Source organism: Beta vulgaris, chromosome 1 (assembly GCF_026745355.1).
Source record: "Beta vulgaris subsp. vulgaris cultivar EL10 chromosome 1, EL10.2, whole genome shotgun sequence".
Taxonomy (NCBI): domain Eukaryota; kingdom Viridiplantae; phylum Streptophyta; class Magnoliopsida; order Caryophyllales; family Amaranthaceae; genus Beta; species Beta vulgaris.
The window spans coordinates 51,115,852-51,136,096 of record NC_079202.1 but is presented as its reverse complement, the minus strand read 5'-3'; the positions used below and the strand labels follow the sequence as shown (position 1 = coordinate 51,136,096).

The following is a 20,245-nucleotide window of genomic DNA, read 5'->3' as shown; positions in this document are numbered from 1 at the left end:
TACTATAAGTTTAAATATTGACAAATCCAAACTTGACGTGTTAAATTTCTTTAACACCTATATATTTAGATCATGATTTTTATAGTGGAACTAAATAAATGTCTATAATACCCCTTTGTTCTAAAGATGGGTGATAGGTGAATGTCAAGTATGAATTGAAGTCAATATTTTTATTCAATTTGAAGTTAATTGTATGATTAGTGGGGTGACTATGAGAATAAAATTAAAGGGATGAGGGTGGTTTATATTTAAGGTTGGTTTACATTGAGTAGGAAAAAACAATATGAAAAATAATATATGCTAAATTCTGATTTTACTAAGTTGCATAATAGAGGTGTGGTTTAGTGTGCATTTTGGTCGAGTAGGACCACTTTCATTAGTAAGTTATGATAGTTATGGTAATCATAATTCTTTATGTTATTCGCTTATAATTCTTTAAAGAAAAACCATAATTTTGTTTGAGTAAAATTAATGACTTTAAAACAATATGGATTATACAAATAATGACATCAACGTGATGTATTTATCTCATGCCGTTTGAGTTTTTTTTATTGCACGGGCTATCTCATTTTGTGCATTTTTATATTAAACGTAAATTATAAATTATTTAATTTTCTACAAAAACAAATCATATTTTGTACCAATGAGTAGCATATTTCTTCTATTAAATTTGGTTAATTGTGGTACATGGATAATCGAACATTCATCTTCGAGGTCATAGACATGTTCAAGCTAAAGGGCTCCAAATAAAAGGAGACTACACTACTAAAATGAGAATAGATGGAAAAACAACGAATCAGGCGGTGGCAAGGACACTGGGTGGCTCAAGGAGCCAGCAACAAGAAAATCAATCACGTTACTTTTTTAGCTGAGGAAAGGGAAATGATCCTATATCAACTATATATAGTAAAAAACATACATTGGTATCTCCTAGAGAATCATTTAAAGGGGGCTTAAGCATGTCAAGGAAAGGGGAGTAATATGATATTTATATCCCGTATGACACTCATTCTGTCAAATGGAATAAAATTTCCCTTGAATTGTGTTTTGCAATGACTATAAATAAAAGTCAAAGTTACCCCTATCGCATACGGGTTTGTACGTACCTCCCAAGTTCGGTTTTCAACCATAGCCAATTTCATGTGGTCATTTCTAAAGTCACGGGTAGAAAGTGTATAATAATACTGATTTGTGAGAAAGAACACGATATGTCTAATATTACAGCTAATGACATATACAAATAAGTCTTCTACAACCTAAGAGTGTCATGTATTTGCAAAACAACTTCATAATTAAAATAAAGGAGCATTTTTTGTCTTTCTCTGTAAAGTGCGTCATTGATGCTTTGTTTTTGGTTAAATATGTATAGGATTATTCTGTATTTCAATACACCGTTCAAAGTTTATTAATTTAATATGGTATAGAAGTTAAACTCATTTGAGTTTCGAATAGTACATAAGCCTATATTAAATCGAGTAGACGTAGAGAATATTTTGTATGCTTTTATTGTAGTTGGTATATAAACATGCTTATTAAACAAAAAAGTTCCCGTGCATTTTTGCACGGGTCAAAAACCTAGTTTTCCAACATTACATATATCAAGAAACGCAGTGTTTATATATTTTTCTTCTTTTCCTCTTTGGATGTATCAGGAATCAGGATCTTCAAATCCATCAATTTTTTCCGATTCCTACATTGATCCCCCGTATCTTTCTCCAAACAATGAGAAATTAGAAAAGTGAAAGCAGAAAACAAAATCAGAAAAAAACAATACCTTTTTAACACCATCCATATTCCATCCATCACTTTCTAACACACTCAAAAGTCTCATTTCCCACAAAAAATAAAATAGAAAAAAAAGGTTAGAGGTATAAATAAATGAAAGTCCACCAAAATTCAAAGTGAGAGGAGAAAATTGTGTTGAATCTCCATTCACCAATCACAATTTTTCAATCCTCTCGTAAATTTCTCTCTCTTCTCTCTCCTATCATCTTCTTCCTCCATCTCTAGGGTTTTCCTGAACCTTCGAGAAAAAATAACCAGAGGAGAGAGAAAGCTAGCGATCATCATCATCAATGGCGTCTTCGACCTCTGATTTGATCGGATCCACCGAGTCGGTTTCCGGACTATCATTGGATCCTTCTTCAGGTTCTTCTTATGCGATTTTACTTTTGTGGACTTCAATTGCGGTGATCGTAGGATTGGTGTTCGTTCTTTGGAGAAGATCGAATGATAATAGTGGAGATTCTAAGGTTGTTGTTGCTCCTAAATCTTTGAAGGTTGAACCTGAGGAAGATGAGCTTGAAATTGCGGCTGGAAAAACTAAGGTCTCTATATTTTTTGGAACGCAGACTGGAACTGCTGAGGGCTTTGCTAAGGTAATTTTAATAGCATTGTTTGAAATTCGGTTTCGATTAGTCGAATTTGGCGAGATTTTTCTTTTTTTTGTGATTGGATTGGTGATTTTGCTAAGGTAATTTGGATAGCATTGTTCGAAATTCTGTTTTGATTTGTCGAATTTGGTGAGGTTTTTTTTTTTGTTATTGAATTGGTGATTTTGCTAAGGTAATTTCAATAGCATTGTTCGAAATTCTGTTTCAATTTGTCGAATTTGGTGAGGTCTTTTTTATGTTATTGGATTGGTGATTTTGCTGAGGTAATTTGAATAGCATTGTTCGAAATCCGGTTTTGATTATTCGAATTTGGTGAGGTTTTTGTTGTGGTTGGATTGTTAATTTGTAGGAGCTGAGATGTTAATTTGGCTGTTTGGTTTCATCTGCATTTGTTTTTAATTGTTGAAACTTAATATATCGTATAAAGGACTAAAGGTTTCAAAGTCTTAGGGTGATAAGTTGTGATAAGTTCCGATAATTTTAGAGATGCTTGAAAACTAATGTTAGTATGCCATACTGGAATTCTAATGCTTAGCTATTTGATACTTGGTGACCTAAAGAGATGTTCCCTTGAAATTTTCTGGTGCATGAGATTACAATTTAGTTGGACTTTTGTTTGTTGGACTTGCATTTCTTGCAACACCATGTTAGATAACCTTCTTGATCAACTTTTCACAGAGGTCTTTGGGTTATACTCTGATGTTGGAACTTTGATGTGGGAAAATGAGGTTCTATGTTGAAGAAGGTACTCATAGTGGAACCTAGGTTCATATTACCAGGTTTAAAGGACTTGTTGTAGAAAAGAGGCAACTTCTTTCTCTGTGTGGACTGAGTAGAGGCAACTTCAAGAAAATAGAAATGGGTTAAGTTTATGGATTATTACGAAATGCCAGTATAAAGGAGGCTTTGTAGTTGGTTGAAAAGATTTACTTGAAAGTTAAGGAAAATATATTATCTTAATGTAGCATCCTGTCTCCATGGTTAAAATGAAGTTGCAAAGTGAAAGTGGTAAGGAGTGTGATGTAGCTTAACTAAATCTAGGTAGAATAGATTGATTTTAATTGTTATTAGAGTGGGAAGTGGTAGACAATTCTTGATGCAATGTATTTCAAGTTTAACCTTGAGGTGACGACTTTAGGCTGACAATCTGTTCGGACAGTGTCTGACATGTGAATTGTGTTTGAATTACTAACAACTATTTCTCACTTAGACTAGGTGAATGCACAAACGCTCAACAAATTGACTCTTACTTCATGAATGTTCGCTTTATTTTAAATTAATATAATCCTCATAGGGAAAAAGTGACTAAGGCATGATTGATGAAAAAGGCTCCTAAAACTTCCTAAACAAGTTGGAATCCCAAGGCCCCACAACTAATGAAACAACAACTAAATGGATCCCAACACGGAAGACTCACGCTCAAAAACTCTAGGAGGCTATGTGGATCCTAAGAAAGCAATCAAACATAAGTCCTACATAACAAGAATAAGTTATGTTTGTGACTCAAGGACATAAAATCTTGAATTACATTAGGAATTTGGATGGTCATGGCAGGGAATAAGAAATCGAAGATAAACTACTGTAAAATCTAGTATCTCCGAAGATGCTATGGATGAGAAGAGCTTGTAGTTTTATTGACTTAGAGAGGCAAGAACTATTTTTTTCAGATACGAACTTCATGAAAGCAGGGTTTTCAGATAAAGAAGTGGACTAAGAGTGTTTTTTATTGGGTGGGGCTTAGGTAATTGTCACCCAGATATCATGTCACCATCTGAACTAGTGAACTCTATTGCATGTCTCAGCAGAGGGTCTGATACACCTTGGATGATTTTCAACCGCAGCTGGTTTACAGACCTGGAGATCTAGAAATCATATTCTTGTGTCCCAAAATTCATGTAATTGAAGTGATTTCAGATTTAGGGTTTGACTAAAACTCAAGATTAGAAATGTTTAGTGTTGATTGATAAATGTGAAGCACATAAAATTAGGGGTTCTGGTCGTCAGAGTGGAGAGAGTTGATCTGAACTTTTGCTGAACCTGGTCATCGATTTTTGTGAGCTTCTTGGAGAAGGAGGTGGGAAGTGGGGGTGGGGAAGGAGCACAGATCGTGCGACTGAACTCTGAAATTTTCTTTTCAAGTTTCATTGAATGTTTGATTCCTAGTATCTAAAATGCACTATAAAGGTTAATACTTATTAATCATGTATTTAATGGGCCACAGGCCCATGTGTCCTTTGAAACTATTTTACTGACCAACTCGCATATGCTGATAGCTTTATGTTCTCTTTCTTCCTCCTCTCTCATTTTCTCTAGCAATTAGGACAAAACCAAAAAGCTTCAAAATTTTTTGTAAGCATGCCTGCATACCTATGTATGACCTATTGGATTATTGTACCCAATTCTTAGCAGCTAGCTCCGTGTCCCTTCTCTGATACCCCATAGTGGATTAAATCATATACCACCCAACACCTGTAGATAGCCCTTTGATCTCTATGATATACATTATGCGCTGTGTTTTTGATGTAATCGGCCAACTAGCTAGTGAGTGGTTTTGTTTTTACGGTTATATGTATCCCTTATAATCATGGGCTGAGAACCTAATGCAGAAAATGTTTAGATCTGGTTTTAGGATTGAAAACAGAAGAGGACATGTTGAAGTCTGGGAAAGAATAGTGGGAGAAAGATAAGAGGGGAAAAATAATGTTTTGACTTTCAAGTTTCAGCGCAGCAGGCTCCTTGTTTGACAGGTGCATTTTATGTAAGTATAAATAGATAAGCACATGTTAGAAAGTCCCTGAACGCTTTTCGCAGATAAAGTTGTAGGTGCTTTTCCTTGCATTAGCTCTGCAGGTGGTTCACATAAGTATGGATGAGGAGGCAACTATGCTCACCACTCAGTTTCATTATCATTTGAGCTTCCCTGCTGTTTTGTTCAGTTTTTACTTTTTACATGGGTGAAGAGACCAAATGACATGGCTGCTAACACAGACTTAAGAAAGAAGAAAAAGAGTATACTACATTAAACAATTGTTCTCATGCTTATCACTTGCCAGATTGTTTGCTTCAACTAGTAATGGCCCACTTCATGGGGAATTGGGATAAGGCAGATGATATGACATTATTCAACTATTTCTCAATTTTAGAAGTACAATGAGTGAAAAATGAAAGATGTTCTTGTAGCTTGGAAGAAGAGCTTGAAGGACAAATGGATTACAAAATTGAGGACAAATACTCTTGATGTCTATATGGTGGTGTACTTGGAAGGAAAGGAATTAGGAGATTTTTTAGGGAAAGCCTTATCACTCTAAGTGTCTAATTATATTTTTTTGGGGATCTTGTATATTGGAGACTCGAAATCGATCATTTTGTCACGAGCATTGGTTGCTCTTCCCTAATTTGCAGATAAAATCATGCAATGAGTCTATAAAAAGAGTATTTGTTATTGAGTCTCTCTCTGTATCTCTCTCTTTCTCTCTATATATATGTGTGTGTGTGTGTACTTGTCTTGGGGAGAGGGGATATGTACTTGTCTTGAGGGAGTGGCACTTGTTGGGATTAGCCTTCCTGTTTATATTGGGATGGTACCCCTTTCAAGGATCAAAAACTCGTCCGTTCCGTTACAGAACGGCCGTTCTGTAATGGATTTCAGACCCACCGTTCCGAGAAATGCCGTTATAACGCCGGGAGTTGAAATTCACACCAAACTCGCCGCGATACCGTTCCGTAACGGTGGAACGGCGTTCTGTAACGGGTTTTATATAAGAATGCCCGTTATTTCTGAAAAAAGTTAAAGGAAGAAGAAGAAGCGAAAGAGGGAGAAGGAGAAACCCTAGATCTAGAAATTGACGACAAGATCCATCACAAAAAGAAATTAATTGATGGGGCTTTTACTTGTGGGATGGAGGCGAGCCAAATGGCGTTGAATCTCCTGCCGGTTGTCTTCTCCGGCGACGGCAATCGGAGATGTAACGTGGGGCTTTTCTCTCATCTAAGAGTTGCTGACTTTTTACATGGTACCACGTGAACCAAAAACTGAAGCAATGCTTTATTTAAAAAGTGGAAGTACAACTGTACTTTTTTTATATTTAAAAAGTAGCTGTACAACTGTACCACAGCACAATTAAGAGTAGTACACCTCTTCTCTTCTCCTATCTCTCTCAAACAGTGAACAACTATATACAATAAAGTATAAACCATTGGGTTTTTTTGTTTCTTTTTACTTTTTGTTAGTACTAAACCTTTGAACTTCAAACTATATAAATGAATAAATTTAAAATATATTTGTAAATATCCCAAAGAGTGCATTTATAATACTATTAGACACAATTTAAAGAAAAAAACATAAAACAAAATTATTCCACTTATGTGAATTTTTCCAAAAAATTCACGCCGCGACGGCCGCAAAACGTTCTATTTGGCCGTTACGGGGCGTTCCCGCGAAAACGCGACCGTTACCGCGAACGCGACCGCGACCGCGTTTTTTTTCTATGAGTCCCCTTTGCCCTTTATTATTATAACTCAGATGTTACCTATCAAAAGCTAAGTACAAGATAAATGAGCGAAAAATATTCGTAATCATGGCCGTGTGATTGGAAATTTTAACGCTTCTGACATTAATATGTGCCGTACTTGGCAACTTATTAAGCGAGAACTAGGAGTACTAGAATTTGTCAAACTGTCATGGTATATATAGGAGGTTATCTCGATATCTCATTGCATCATAACGTATAATATCACTTCTTCCATTCTATAATAAGTGTCTTTTAAGATTTTGCGCATAGATTAAAAGGAGATTTCAGTTATTACATTGGTATTGTAAACTAACATTTAATATTGCATTGGTTTATATGGATTGATAAGTAATAGTGCTTTGATATATTAATTGACGGGTAATATGAAATAAGAATTGTTAGTTGAGTAACTTGAGTTGACAAAAAATAGGAATTGAGGGAGTAGTTGAAAATGTGAAAGAGCGAAGGTGGAATGGGTTAGTGGTGTTTCAACAGCATCAAATTTCTTTCTGTCTGTTGCTGTGCCCTAAGTCAACCTTTCTATCATAACCTTGTAGTTAATGATGTTTCATTGTCTTGATTTTTATTATCTTCATATATGCCTGTAGGCTTTAGCAGAGGAGATCAAGGCAAGATATGACAAAGCTTTGGTGAAGGTTCTTGACTTGGTAAGTGAGGCTGGTGATGTCTCTTTGATATGTTGTTGCAATAACTCTATAATTCTTCAGATCTATGTTTTCCCTTTAATGTCAAAAATGCTCTTTTCCGTCCATCAATCTAGGACGATTATGCTGCAGATGATGATCTATATGAAGTAAAACTTAAAAAAGAAACTTTAGCATTCTTCATGGTTGCCACGTAAGATCATCCTTTCTCTGAATATTTTTTGTTATTTTTCGACTTTTTGTAAATATTCCTTCTTTCTTTTATCATTGTTCAATGGACATGCTTGACTCTGTAGTTATGGAGATGGGGAGCCCACTGATAATGCTGCCCGGTTTTACAAATGGTTTACAGAGGTATTAGCTTCTACATTGCTTAAATTTGTTTATCCTTTCTTTTTCTTTGTTGGGGAGGGGGTAGCTATATGGGAAGTACTAGAGCTAAGTTCATTCAGAACTTATTGTTTGGATCATTTTTGTTATTTTATAGGGAAATGAGAGGGAACCTTGGCTTCAGCAGCTGACATTTGGTGTATTTGGCCTGGGTAATCGTCAGTATGAACACTTCAACAAGGTAAGATCATAAATTTAAATGCCAATTTTTTCTTCTCCCTCTTGCTAATAAGACCTCTTATGGAACAGATTGCAAAGGTGCTAGATGAACAGCTCATTGAACAAGGTACCTAGAACTCTAGAAGCAGGATCATTCTAATTGCCACTATGGTTATTGTACTTATGAAGTCTCATGCAGTTGTCAAGTTGCTGTCTTTTGATCTTACGTAGCACCTGCTATGAGGTGTGAATGCAGCACGATTGAGGGCATAGATGTCCTGAGTCCCCTTGAATACTGGACCTGGAATGTTCTGTCATGACTTTTCTATCATCAATGGCAAGGCTATTGTTATTGAACGATATAACAAGCTTTTAGTAACCAAAGTTGCAGCCTTGCAGGTCTTGATTATTGGTTGTTGTAGCATTTGTTAAAGGTAGCTGATCACCACACAGGCCCGGTCCTGATTTTTTTGGGGCCCTAGGCAAAATAGTAGATTGGGGCCCTTCCATTTAACTTTTTTTTTATATTTTTTTTTGACGGGAATGCCATTTATAATAGAACAAAATAAAAACATATGATAGAAGTTCTATTAAAAAAAACTCGTTGTTTAAAGCTAATGTAATTTTATAAATAAATTTACCAAAAAAAAGCTTTCACATCTGACTCGGGGTAGAATTGGGTTTCAAGGAAAACAAAGATCAAATTAGTGACAAAGAATAAGATATAGTATTAAATAAAAAGTTATATGGATATTTGCACACATTAATCTTAACACTAATGGCAAAAGTTATGGGCTATGTGGAACAGAACCAAAGCTCTTATAGGCAAAAGCACATCCCAATAGGGGTTCATCACGTGATACACAAAGTTGGTTACAGGTTCATCAAACATATATTAGCTTTTCGTTGAGATACAACTAATTAACAATTTAACATTAGCAGATGGTAATATTAGAATTGAGAATTGGTATAGCATAATTCTCACACATCAGTAGAAAAAATTATAGCAAAATCCACAGATCTTGAAAACAGAGAAGGAGCAGAGTAGAATTAGAGAATAGAGAATGAAAAGATAACACCTTGCTATAAATTCTCTATTCTGCTAAGATAAATTCAGCAGGCAGCAGCAATTGCAAGCAGCAAAATTGAAGAATGAACGCGCTCGAGACTCCGGCAACCATGGACCACAGTCCACCGTCCACCAGTAGAGGCAGAGCAACCCCAAATAGGCAACAAGCACATGACAACAAATTTCTTACGAGTATTGCATTACAAATCTAATTCTTCCCTATTTGAATTATAGAAAAAAAACTGAGTTGCCATATTCAAGAGAAGCTTAACAACTATTTTTTGGGAAATATGAAAAAATTTCACGAATTTAATGGAGGACTGGAGGTTAGAGAAAAATTTGGGAATTGAAAGAAGGTTTAATTTTGGATCTTGGAAATAGTGTGTGAGAGAAGAAGATGAAGAGTTAGTGTGAGATTGGTTGAAGTACAGGTTTCATTTGAAAACAGGAACGCTTTCTTCAAGCGTTATATTCCAGGCGGGCCATCAGACTTTTTTTCCCCTTATGACAATTTTAACACCTAGAGGACTGGGCCCCTTTTATGCTTGGGCCCTTGGCCTTTGCCCCTCAAAACACCCCTCAGATCCGGGCCTGTCACCACACATCATCAGACATGAAGCTTCTAGTCCCAGCACTTGGAATTGTCATGTATGGTGATTTTGCTACGTGGACGCCATCTAGCTTAGTTGGTAAAGTCTTTTGGGGTGACATCATTGCGCTTAGTTCCTCTAACACCAAAATAAAAATTTCGCCATTTTGCTACAATATTGGTTAACATGAATACATGACGGGTGAGATTGTTGAGGCCTTAAGGATAACCTCTGGTAATAGAGTTAAGTACAGGTCTGTGCGGATGAGCTGGCTCTTTGTTTCAAAAGTTTATGCTGTCAGGCGGGATGAAGGTTAAAAGGTTTTATGGAGACATTTTTACAATTACCCAGCCTTCTCTCGTGCATAAGCAACTATTAATCAACGCATTGGTTTCCTTACCTTACCTCTAATTGGAGGGCTGTCAGTTCTTTTCGTTATAATTTCCAGTTATAACGATTGGTGTTACATTTTTTATTCATATGCTTGAGGCAAGGCTTTTCAGTCCTGTCTTGCTGTCTGATTTGGTGATGTTCTCCCAGTTTCTCTAGTTTGCTCAAAGTAAGCTATATACTTGATTGCGAAAATTTAGTGCATGATATGGTTCTGGACTGGTGAACCCTTTTCTTCATGGTTTCTGTAACCAACAACAAGAAGCATATCTAGACACATGTACATTGATACAGCTGGACCCTGGATTTGGAGGTTTTCAGGTTGGAGAGGGAGAATGGGGGGCTGCGTGAGAATAATCTGGTCGAGGCGTTGAGTGTTCAATGGGACTTTTGAAACAATGGACTGATGTTTCAGTGTGCAACGCTTGTATTGAAGATTTGATGTTTGGGAATTGGGATTGTTCCTGGTACCACTAGCATGTAACCAAAGAATGAAAAATCAATATATAATGTTATATTTATGTATTATGTGGTCATAGGCTGATAGTGCCATGATTTTGGAATCAAGTATTCGTTCTATGCTACAGAGTCACATATGAGGAATTTGAGGCCTTGTGTACTTGCTGAACCCACAAATAATTGGAATTTATGTCTGGCCATAATTTCTGTTGAGATTTTAAGATATAAACAGCCTCATGTAATGACATGATTTTGAGGACTGAGTGGTTCTCCCTAATATTTAAGCCTTTCCAGCTGACAGTTTTGCCATGCATATGATGTATGGTTAGTAGGCTTTAGTTGATCCTTCTTCAGGTTCTCCTGTGCCCTCAAGTTGATGCTCAGTTTTTTTGTAGGGGTGTTGTTGGTCAGCTACATTAGATCTTGGCTGTATGGCATGGGGCTTTAATCCTTTAACCCCTGAAATTGCATATTTTTCTGGTTAGGTGTGTTTTTGGGAATCTCATGAGCACTTAGGACTAAGTGAGAAAAGGGGTTAGTAATTCACTTTTGAAAATGTTGCAGGGATTTATTGTATTTTATATAGTTTCATTTTACTTGACCTTTTGTAATTTCCCAACTCCTCATGGATGGTTGGTTTTTCCTAAAGTATTTCCTGTCCAATGGACTGGGCCTAGTATGGTTTAGTTGGGCCATATTTTTGAGCACCCCAGCCTAATTGCTCAGCCAGTTTTTATTGGGTAGGTGGGGCCCAAATAACCTACTCTGGATGATTGATTATGTAGCCCAGGCGGGCCGATCCAGATTTCGTGGGTTTTAATCAGAGAATCTGCATGTCTAGAATTCTCAATGATGTCAATCCTTCTTTGATACATAAAATAGTGTCCCAGATTCGTATGAGAGTGTTTACAGCTAAAGCATTCATACACTTGGAGTTTGTTTGGTTGACCTGAAAAAAGGGGAAGTAGAAGCTTCTAGGAATTTTCTAGTATGTGAAGTTATTTGGTTGGAAAGATGTAGGAAGTTTTTACCTAGTTCCCTAGGTAAGTATATATTGTCAGTGGAAGTTTTATTTCCCTAGATCAACCAAGCAACCAATTGTACTTTCTAGGAAATGCTAATACATGGGCTAATCATGATATTACTTCACATTGAACTAATTTAGGACTTGATCCACAAATGCTAATCAACAAACGGCCATCTCTTTTGCGAAATTGAGCTTTGTTTATATTGTATTTCATTTTTGGGTCTAGAACTTTCATTTATCAATTTGATTTTTCTATATCCTATGTATTTTCAGATTCAGCGGGTTGCTTTCTTAGACAGGATCACTGTCATGTTTTTTCTAGGTTTCTATTCTTTTGATTTTGGGGTCTAGTATAGGTGGAAATTCTTGTCTATCTGCAAATGCACATCGTCTCATTTGTTTTTTACTGGGTGGCTTAGTATAAGAATCTTTCTGTAACTCTTGTACTATTGCTGAAGATTCTAATATGTTTCAGGTGCAAAGCGTCTGGTTCCTGTTGGACTTGGCGATGATGACTATCAATGTATTGAGGATGATTTTTCTGCTTGGTATGTATTAATTGGATTGTGACTTTAATATTGATCAACTGCTGCTTTGCTTACAGATCGTGTCCTTACCATGTTGATTGGATGTATATTATCTCCTGTATAGGCGGGAAGCTTTGTGGCCAGAATTGGATAAGATACTGAGAGATGCAGATGATGCAAATACTGTGTCAACACCATATACAGCTGCTATTTTTGAATACCGTGTAGTCATTCATGGATCTGACGTCAAAACCTTTGAGAATCAGCTCAACAATATGTCAAATGGCAATGCGTCCTTTGATATTCATCATCCATGCAGGTATTGAGTACATTAAGGTCTGTTATTATGTATATTTAGAAACTGCCTGGACCTTCCAGTCTCTCTACAATTCATTCTTTTTTGTCTTCTTTATTATTGTACAGGAATAGAGTGGCATTAGTCTATATTACATGTAAATATTTAGGATACCTCTATTCTCTAGACATTGTCCTAAGTCTCTATTTTCCTTGTCCTTTTGAATTGACAGGCCTACTTTTTTCATGACTAGATGTGAATTTTATTAGGCTGTGGTGTATCTTTCTAGAAGTTAATATAGTCCAATTAAGTTTCTTACTTTCATATGTATCTAGTATTGGAACAATGAAATAGGATGAAATACATCTTTTCTAAGTGGAAAATTTTAGCTTGCCTACAGCATACATTCTTAATTTCTGTTCTTGCTGTATTGTCTGGCTTATTGAGTTCTTTTCTCTTAAATGCTGGAAGAGCTAATGTGGCGGTGCAAAGGGAGCTTCATAAACCTGATTCTGAGCGTTCTTGTATACACTTGGAGTTTGATATAGCAGGCACTGGAATCATGTAAGTTTTGAGTTCATTGATAGACATTGCTGCTCTAGATGTAATCTAAAGCTCCTTATGTTTATCTTTTCGATCACAAAATAACCACTTCTGCATTCATGATGTTCTCATTTAGTGCAAGTATTCTTTTTTGAGGACAAAAGGACTTAAAGTCTATTATTTTTGTTTCAGTTATGAAACCGGAGATCATGTTGGAGTCTATGCTGAAAATTGTGATGAAATCGTGGAAGAAGCAGGAAAGCTACTGGGTCAGTCGTTGGATCTGCTTTTTTCTATTCACTCAGATGGAGAAGATGGTATTCCTTTGGGAGGTTCCCTACCGCCACCTTTTCCTGGTCCTTGTACACTTCGCTCTGCTCTGGCACGATATGCTGATCTTTTGACATCTCCAAGAAAGGTCATAATTTCTCCTTTTCTCTTCATCTGAAAGCATACATGTACATGTTCTTGGTATTGTAGCAGGCACTTGGCATTGCGGGTCTTAATTTAGCTATTATAACAGGCTGCACTACTTGCTTTGGCTGCTCATGCATCAGAGCCTGCAGAGGCAGAGAAATTGAAGTACTTGGCATCACCTGAGGGGAAGGTCCATATATATTCTCTTCATGTGGTTTTTGCCATGAATTGTCATTTTTTTCTCTTCAGTTCCCACTGATCCTGTAAAATCTTCTTGTGTGGTAATTTCATCCGATTAGGATGAGTATTCAGCTTGGATTGTTGCTAGTCAAAGGAGTCTTCTGGAGGTCATGTTAGAGTTTCCATCAGCAAAGCCACCTCTTGGGGTATTTTTTGCTTCAGTGGCTCCTCGGTTACAACCACGTTATTATTCTATCTCATCCTCTCCAAGGTGACTCAACTATTGGCTTATATTAGTTTTAAGTGGTATTGGTTATTATGAAAATTTTCGGATATATAAAACGCCGAATGTGTTTTGCAGGCTATATGCAAACCGAGTTCATGTAACATGTGCCTTGGTGCATGGTCCTACTCCTACTGGTAGAATCCACAAAGGGGTCTGTTCAACATGGATGAAGGTGATAGAATCAAACTCATCTTACCCACCACTGAGTTAACCTCATTTTTCTTGTCAGAACGTTATATAATTTTTTTTCAAATATTGTACTGTGGATTTTGGTGTATTGATAACCTGGCATGTCAAGCCATGAATGGTATCTAATTTTCTCTCTAAATGTACAGAATGCAGTTCCTGCTGAGGAGAGCCAGAATTGTAGTTGGGCTCCAATCTTCATCAGAGCATCTAACTTCAAGTTGCCAGCAGATCCTTCTGTTCCAATAATCATGGTGGGACCTGGAACTGGGTTAGCTCCTTTTAGGGGATTTTTGCAGGTTTGTGGTCTTCATTTTGGACATACATGTATTATCTGGATGATTGGATCTTTTGTAATGCTGTCTACTCATATATCTTGCAGGAAAGATTGGCCTTGAAACAGGATGGGGTCCAACTTGGTCCTGCTATACTCTTCTTTGGATGTAGAAATCGTAGAATGGTAATTTGTGAAGTGCCTAAGTTCAGTAGAGTCTAACCTGGTAAACTAGTGCTAATATTATGCTAATTTTTGTAGGATTTTATCTATGAGGAAGAACTGCATAAGTTTGTTGAAGAGGGAGCTGTTTCAGAGCTGGTAGTCGCATTCTCAAGGGAGGGGACTCAAAAGGAATATGTTCAGCATAAGATGGTGGATAAGGTGTGTGCTTGTATAATCAAATCTGAGTGTCCCTTTGAATCTTGATGAGGCTGGGTGATGATTTACCTTAATGTTGAGCATTGCAGGCCTCTTACTTGTGGAATCTGATTTCTTCTGGCGGTTACTTATATGTCTGTGGGGATGCAAAGGGCATGGCTCGGGATGTTCATCGAACTTTGCACAATATTGTTCAGGAGCAGGTACTCTCCCCCCGCCTCTTCCCTTATCTGATGCTTTGCATAGCTTTTGGACAGAGACTTCTCAACTGACTGGCCACAACATTGTACTTCATAGAGATTTGACCATGAATTATATTTGATCTTGGCAATCAGTAGTGCTTCTTCCTGGGTTCAAGAAATATCATAAATGGCGGTTCATGTACTACTTATCATATTAGTCCTAACTAATAGTGGGGGTAATCAGTAGTGCACAATACTCCGTTTGTTCTTTTTCAATAGTTGCACTTTCGTTTCTGAGCTCTTTTCTTTTTCACTAGTTACCTTTGTTACCCGGACTCGGCAAATTTTGCCATATACCAGCGTCGGTATGACACGACACCGACACCGGTACGAACTACGTGTCGGATCCGGCAAAGTTCACTCGGACACGGCGGCTTTAAACCCTAGATTCTCAAACCCTAGAGTTCGAAGAGGAGAAGAGAAGAAAAAAGAGAGAGGAGAAGGAAAAGGCGATAATCACCTTGACTCGCCGACCGGAGCTTCAAACTCGCCGGCGAAACTTCGAACTCGCCGGTAAGTGTTTTGTCTCTTCAGTCTTCACTTCTCTTCCTTCTCTCTTCTCTTCTTCTCTCTCTTCGATCTTGTTCAGTTGTTCTGTCTCTTCATCTTTTCTTTTTCTTTTTCTTTTTCTTTTTCTTTTTCTTTTTGTCACAAAGTGCACGTGACTTGTCCTTTTCTTTTCTCTTTTCTTTTTTCTTTTTTCTTTTTTATTTTCTTTCTCTCCTTTCCTTCTTCTGTTCTACTTTCTTTTATTAAAATATTTTTTTCTTCTTAACAATACCTTAATTTTATTAATATATTATAAATAGACGATTATAAAATATAAATTAGCTAATTAATTATTAAATTTTATATTATAAAATATAATTTTCGCGTACCCGTACCCGTGTCCAAATTTCGGACAGAGTCCATGTGTCCTGTTTTTTTGGAATTGCCGTACCCGACAATCGGATCCATACCCATATCCGACACTCCTAGCCGAGTCCAGGTAACTATGCTAGTTACCCTCTTACTTTTTCCTATTTTGGTAATATGCCCCACTGATTTTACTTTCTCTCTCCCTTTATGCACTCTCTCACCTACATTTTACATATTCTCTCTTGCTTTCTCACATCCTCTCACATACTATATATTGCCTTGTTTATCCCAAAAAATGAAGTGTACCGATTAAAAGAAGAGAGGGAGTAGAATTTGGCACACTAGGTTGATGTACCATATCATCATCTGGCTATATAAATTCCAATGCAATGCATGTATAAGATTATCGCATTTTAAGAGAACAATTTGAAATGGCTTCTCGTAATCTCTATTCTCTGTTTGTCTGTGCACAGTACTACTGTGAGGACATGATAGAGCCATCTGGACTCAATGAACTTTTTTGTAGCATTATCTCTGGAGGTTTACTGACATCATTAACTTAAAAACCAGTCTCCTTTCTAGGATTACTATGTTCATAGCTTTTAAAGGGGGGGGGGGGGTGTTTTTAAGGTAATTAGGGGTGAGTGAAACCTTACTCTATGTCTTCTGCAGAAAGGATCTGACATGACCCAGACCATTTTTTGATTTCAATTTTTCAGCTTTATTATACTTGTACCCTTCTGAAGCAAGGTGTGATTTGAATGCTAAAGACCCTGGTACTGTCCCTCTATATGATTATTTTCCTTCAGCTAGTTTTGGCATGCAATTGCTTGTCCATGTCAGTCAAGCAATGCAACCCCAATCCTTATCTTCCTCCCCCTTTCTTCTAATACAAAGCGCAGAGTTACATAATGGATACTGATGGTTTCTTTCCTGCAATTAGTAGCTATTTAATGTGATTGAACGTGTTGTCTAGAAACCTCAAGAATGTAAAAGCGATCCGAATATGGAGGCGAGTTACATATATCTTTGAATTTTTCTTGAGGAATGAATTGCAATTAGTGCATTGTTGGAACTGATGGACTTTGGATCAGGAGAGTAGAATCTGTGTATGCCTTTGCGGCATTATCCTTGGATATTGGAAGACTTGGTTAATATTATAGCATGATGATAGGCTAAAGCTTCAGAGTGGATAAAACTAGAAGCTATGCTAGGCATACCTTCACCTTTAGAGTGTTTATAACTAGAAGCTCTGCTAGCGTTACCTCCACCTATGGTTTGATTGGAACTTGGAGGAGAAGCACTGAGCACTATCTGCATTCATAGAGGAGGAAACCGAAAAGTCATCCGCTTGATACTGATTTTGGGCACCCAATGACTCAAAGTCCATACTGGCAACATGATTACCTGGAGAGGAAACATTGTCTGTGATGGGGATTCTGTGTCAGATACCAGGGTGCTCTTTTGGCTATTTTTCAGGCAATTTGGTATTTTGGTTAGAGAAGAATGAGAGGATTTTCTGTGGTCAAGAATCCTCTTCGGATTCTTTATGGGAACGAGAGTAGTTTATCCAGCTTCTTCTTGGCTCGTACTCATATTTGGCTTTCCCAAATGTGTCTTCGAGGTTGGAGTTCTTTGTTTTTCTTCTGACTTAGATTATTCGTGGACTTCTAGTCCCTCTATTCTGCATCATTACTTTTTCCCTATTATGGACTCTATTTTCATATATACTTTCTTTTTCTTGGAATATATCATGGTCTTAATCAGTGTATATCAAAAAGTTTAGTGTGAAATAATGAATAGAAAGTTCATCTGTGTATCCAATGTTTATTAAATGTTGGAATACTCAGGTTGGGCACAAGTTCTAAGGAAAGGAGGATAGAGAAGGTTTCAGCCACCCCTAAGTACCCATCTCTAATAATAATTACCAGCCTGCCAGCCATCAATCCCAGCCTTCTTGGCCACCCCACCCTCACAGTCCTTAATTTCCTTCACCTCAAAGTGGCTCCCCATTTCTATTCTCTCCTTTTTTTTTTTTACACTCCATTTTCGACATTACCTCCGCTTCTCTCCATGTCAGGGTCTCTAGGATCGGGCACTCCAGTACGTGCTTGAGGTTAAAATAAGATTCTGAGTAATATATGGTGAGTATGATGGTAGTCTGCCAATGACGGGAGAGAATGGGGTTGGTGGTAGGCTGCGTGTGGTGGATTTGAAGGTGGTGGACTTGTGTTGGAGATAGGAAGGGGACACAGGTGGTATTGATGGGGTTGTTTGATTAGGTTTGCTATTTACTTTATTTGAAAGTTTAATGTCGTTGGTTATGTGGGTACATAAGAACAAAATTGTGTATGTGCAAATAGCGAGTGCTGCAAGTATTGGTAGATTTCCCAACCAGGGGAAGTGTTACAATTTTTCAGGGCTGAGGAAGTAATAACTTGTAGCCATGTGAGTAGCGGATTGTGGAATGGAGCTTTCTCTATGGTGGTGAAGTCAAGAAGATCTTAAGGTAAACCCTCATTATACTAGGGCAAGCTAGGTGTAAACTTTCATCTCCTTGATGGGACAATGGGCAATGCTATTGAGGTTGAACGATTGGGCTACTGTCATAGGCTCATAGCTAAATGACATAGTCGTCAAGTAAAAATCTTGTTTTTGGAATGGTTTTTTGAACTCCACAAGATTTTCTGAAACTTGCTATATATGGTTAGCATGGGAAGAAGATGATAGAAGTTACAAAGATGGAATGGCATACCAAGATTTTATAGTGTACAATCCTTCACTTGGTGAATTTCCCATATAGGAAATTGTCCTTTTTTAGAGGTAAGTTTTAAACGAAAATGCTGGAGAAATGCGCTTCAATCATCCAGTCTGTAGAAGATTATAAACTCCAATGTCCTAGCTTCATCAATAATTTGGTTTCCTCCATCAGTCCAGTTGTCTTTAGTGATGCATATTTTTGAACCTAAGCGAATATTCCATATTAATCCTTTGAGGAGGAAATTCCGATTACAATCTGCTTAGTTATTGATTTCAGGTATATAGTGAGGAAATAAAATGAGTTAATGTTTAAAAGCCCATTGGTTAATTTATCTCTTCTAATGTTGAGGTGTCATAAAGTTTCAGAAACCTATCATACTTGCTCTTAATTCATGTAAATTTGGACATAGAAAGCTCGAGCATGTTTATATTCTGCCTCTTTGTATGTGGCCTTTAAGTGAGCTTGATGGACTCTTTATGGTGTTATGATCTGAATGCACAAGCTTCTTAAAGGCTTCTTTGTCTTCTCTATGCCTGTTTGCACTTTTTAACCTTTTTTATTGGCTGTCATAGGGTAAGGGGTTCAGTAGAGGGGTTGGATGTGCAATGCTTTGACAAATATTGCTGCCAAATCTAATGTCCTTTTGTCGATTGTTAACATAGAAGTTAGATGAGATGCTCCTCTTTCAATTGGCTGATTCACCTTAATGGCCGTCGAATATTGCACAAACCTAGAAAAATATGGCACAATATTTATACTGTGTTGTGGCATGTTTCAGGAGAAGGTGGAGTCGTCCAAAGCAGAAGCTATTGTAAAGAAGTTGCAGATGGATGGACGATACCTTCGGGATGTGTGGTGAGCTGTATCTGTTAGTTACCTTGTTTTTCGTGTGAGCACTAACAAAAGAGCTCTTCGAACACAGCCGAACATTCTCCATCCTGAACTCCAAATTCCTGTAGCAGATAATAGCGGATGGTGGGAAATAGGCCGTTGCTTCCACCAGTCTACTGTATTTATTGTCTCCCTTTTTGGCTGACTAGAGGATAGACCAATGTCGAATCTTTTATACGTTTATTGTTTCTACAATCAAAAAAGCAGTGTGGCAGTTGAGGAAGTTAAGTATAGTTGGAAAATATTGTAGGTGGTTAGAAAATGTTCCATTGAAATGAATTGTATTTGTTCTTTGTAAGATGAATAAAGCCTATAATTTTGTGCTGTCGTAGGTGTTTGTTGTATCCTTACCGATTCTTATTTTCACCTTATAAATTTGTTATATTCCTAAGGAATTTGGGATTGGTATGTATAGTTTTATTTTCTTGCAAGTACTTGAAAGTCACACAGTTGCTCTAGCGAAAACACAAACATTTGTATTCTGTCTGTTCCGAAACTTTAATCGTTCACATTATAAGAATTATCTTTAAGATATAATATTTGGGGCAGATCAGAGATGTTATTTCAAGGTAAATAAATATTGTAGGTGAGAATTGGATGATTTAGAGTTCTTTTTGAGATTGGATATAATGAGAGATTTTTATGTCAAACACCAAAAGTAGCAAACTGGAAAAGGTTCAAACTAGCAACTTCGCGATATTAACTGGCCACTTGATGCTTCTTAATAGCTGCTTGTTTATTGGATTAGTTT

The 20,245-nt window shown here is 37.1% G+C and overlaps 1 protein-coding gene across 1 annotated transcript; it reads left to right on the top strand.

The window, feature by feature from the left end:
* Positions 1-1,859: 1,859 nt before the first annotated feature.
* Positions 1,860-19,885, top strand: LOC104905509 (NADPH--cytochrome P450 reductase). Its single transcript, XM_010694083.4, has 18 exons — positions 1,860-2,378; positions 7,513-7,572; positions 7,686-7,762; positions 7,866-7,923; positions 8,057-8,140; positions 8,209-8,245; positions 12,129-12,201; positions 12,305-12,499; positions 12,947-13,039; positions 13,211-13,436; positions 13,542-13,625; positions 13,735-13,886; positions 13,977-14,073; positions 14,237-14,386; positions 14,470-14,547; positions 14,623-14,745; positions 14,832-14,945; positions 19,382-19,885. Exons 1-18 carry the CDS (start codon positions 2,076-2,078, stop codon positions 19,460-19,462), a joined length of 2,085 nt encoding a protein of 694 aa, XP_010692385.3. The 5' UTR covers positions 1,860-2,075; the 3' UTR covers positions 19,463-19,885.
* The last annotated feature ends 360 nt before the right edge of the window (positions 19,886-20,245 follow it).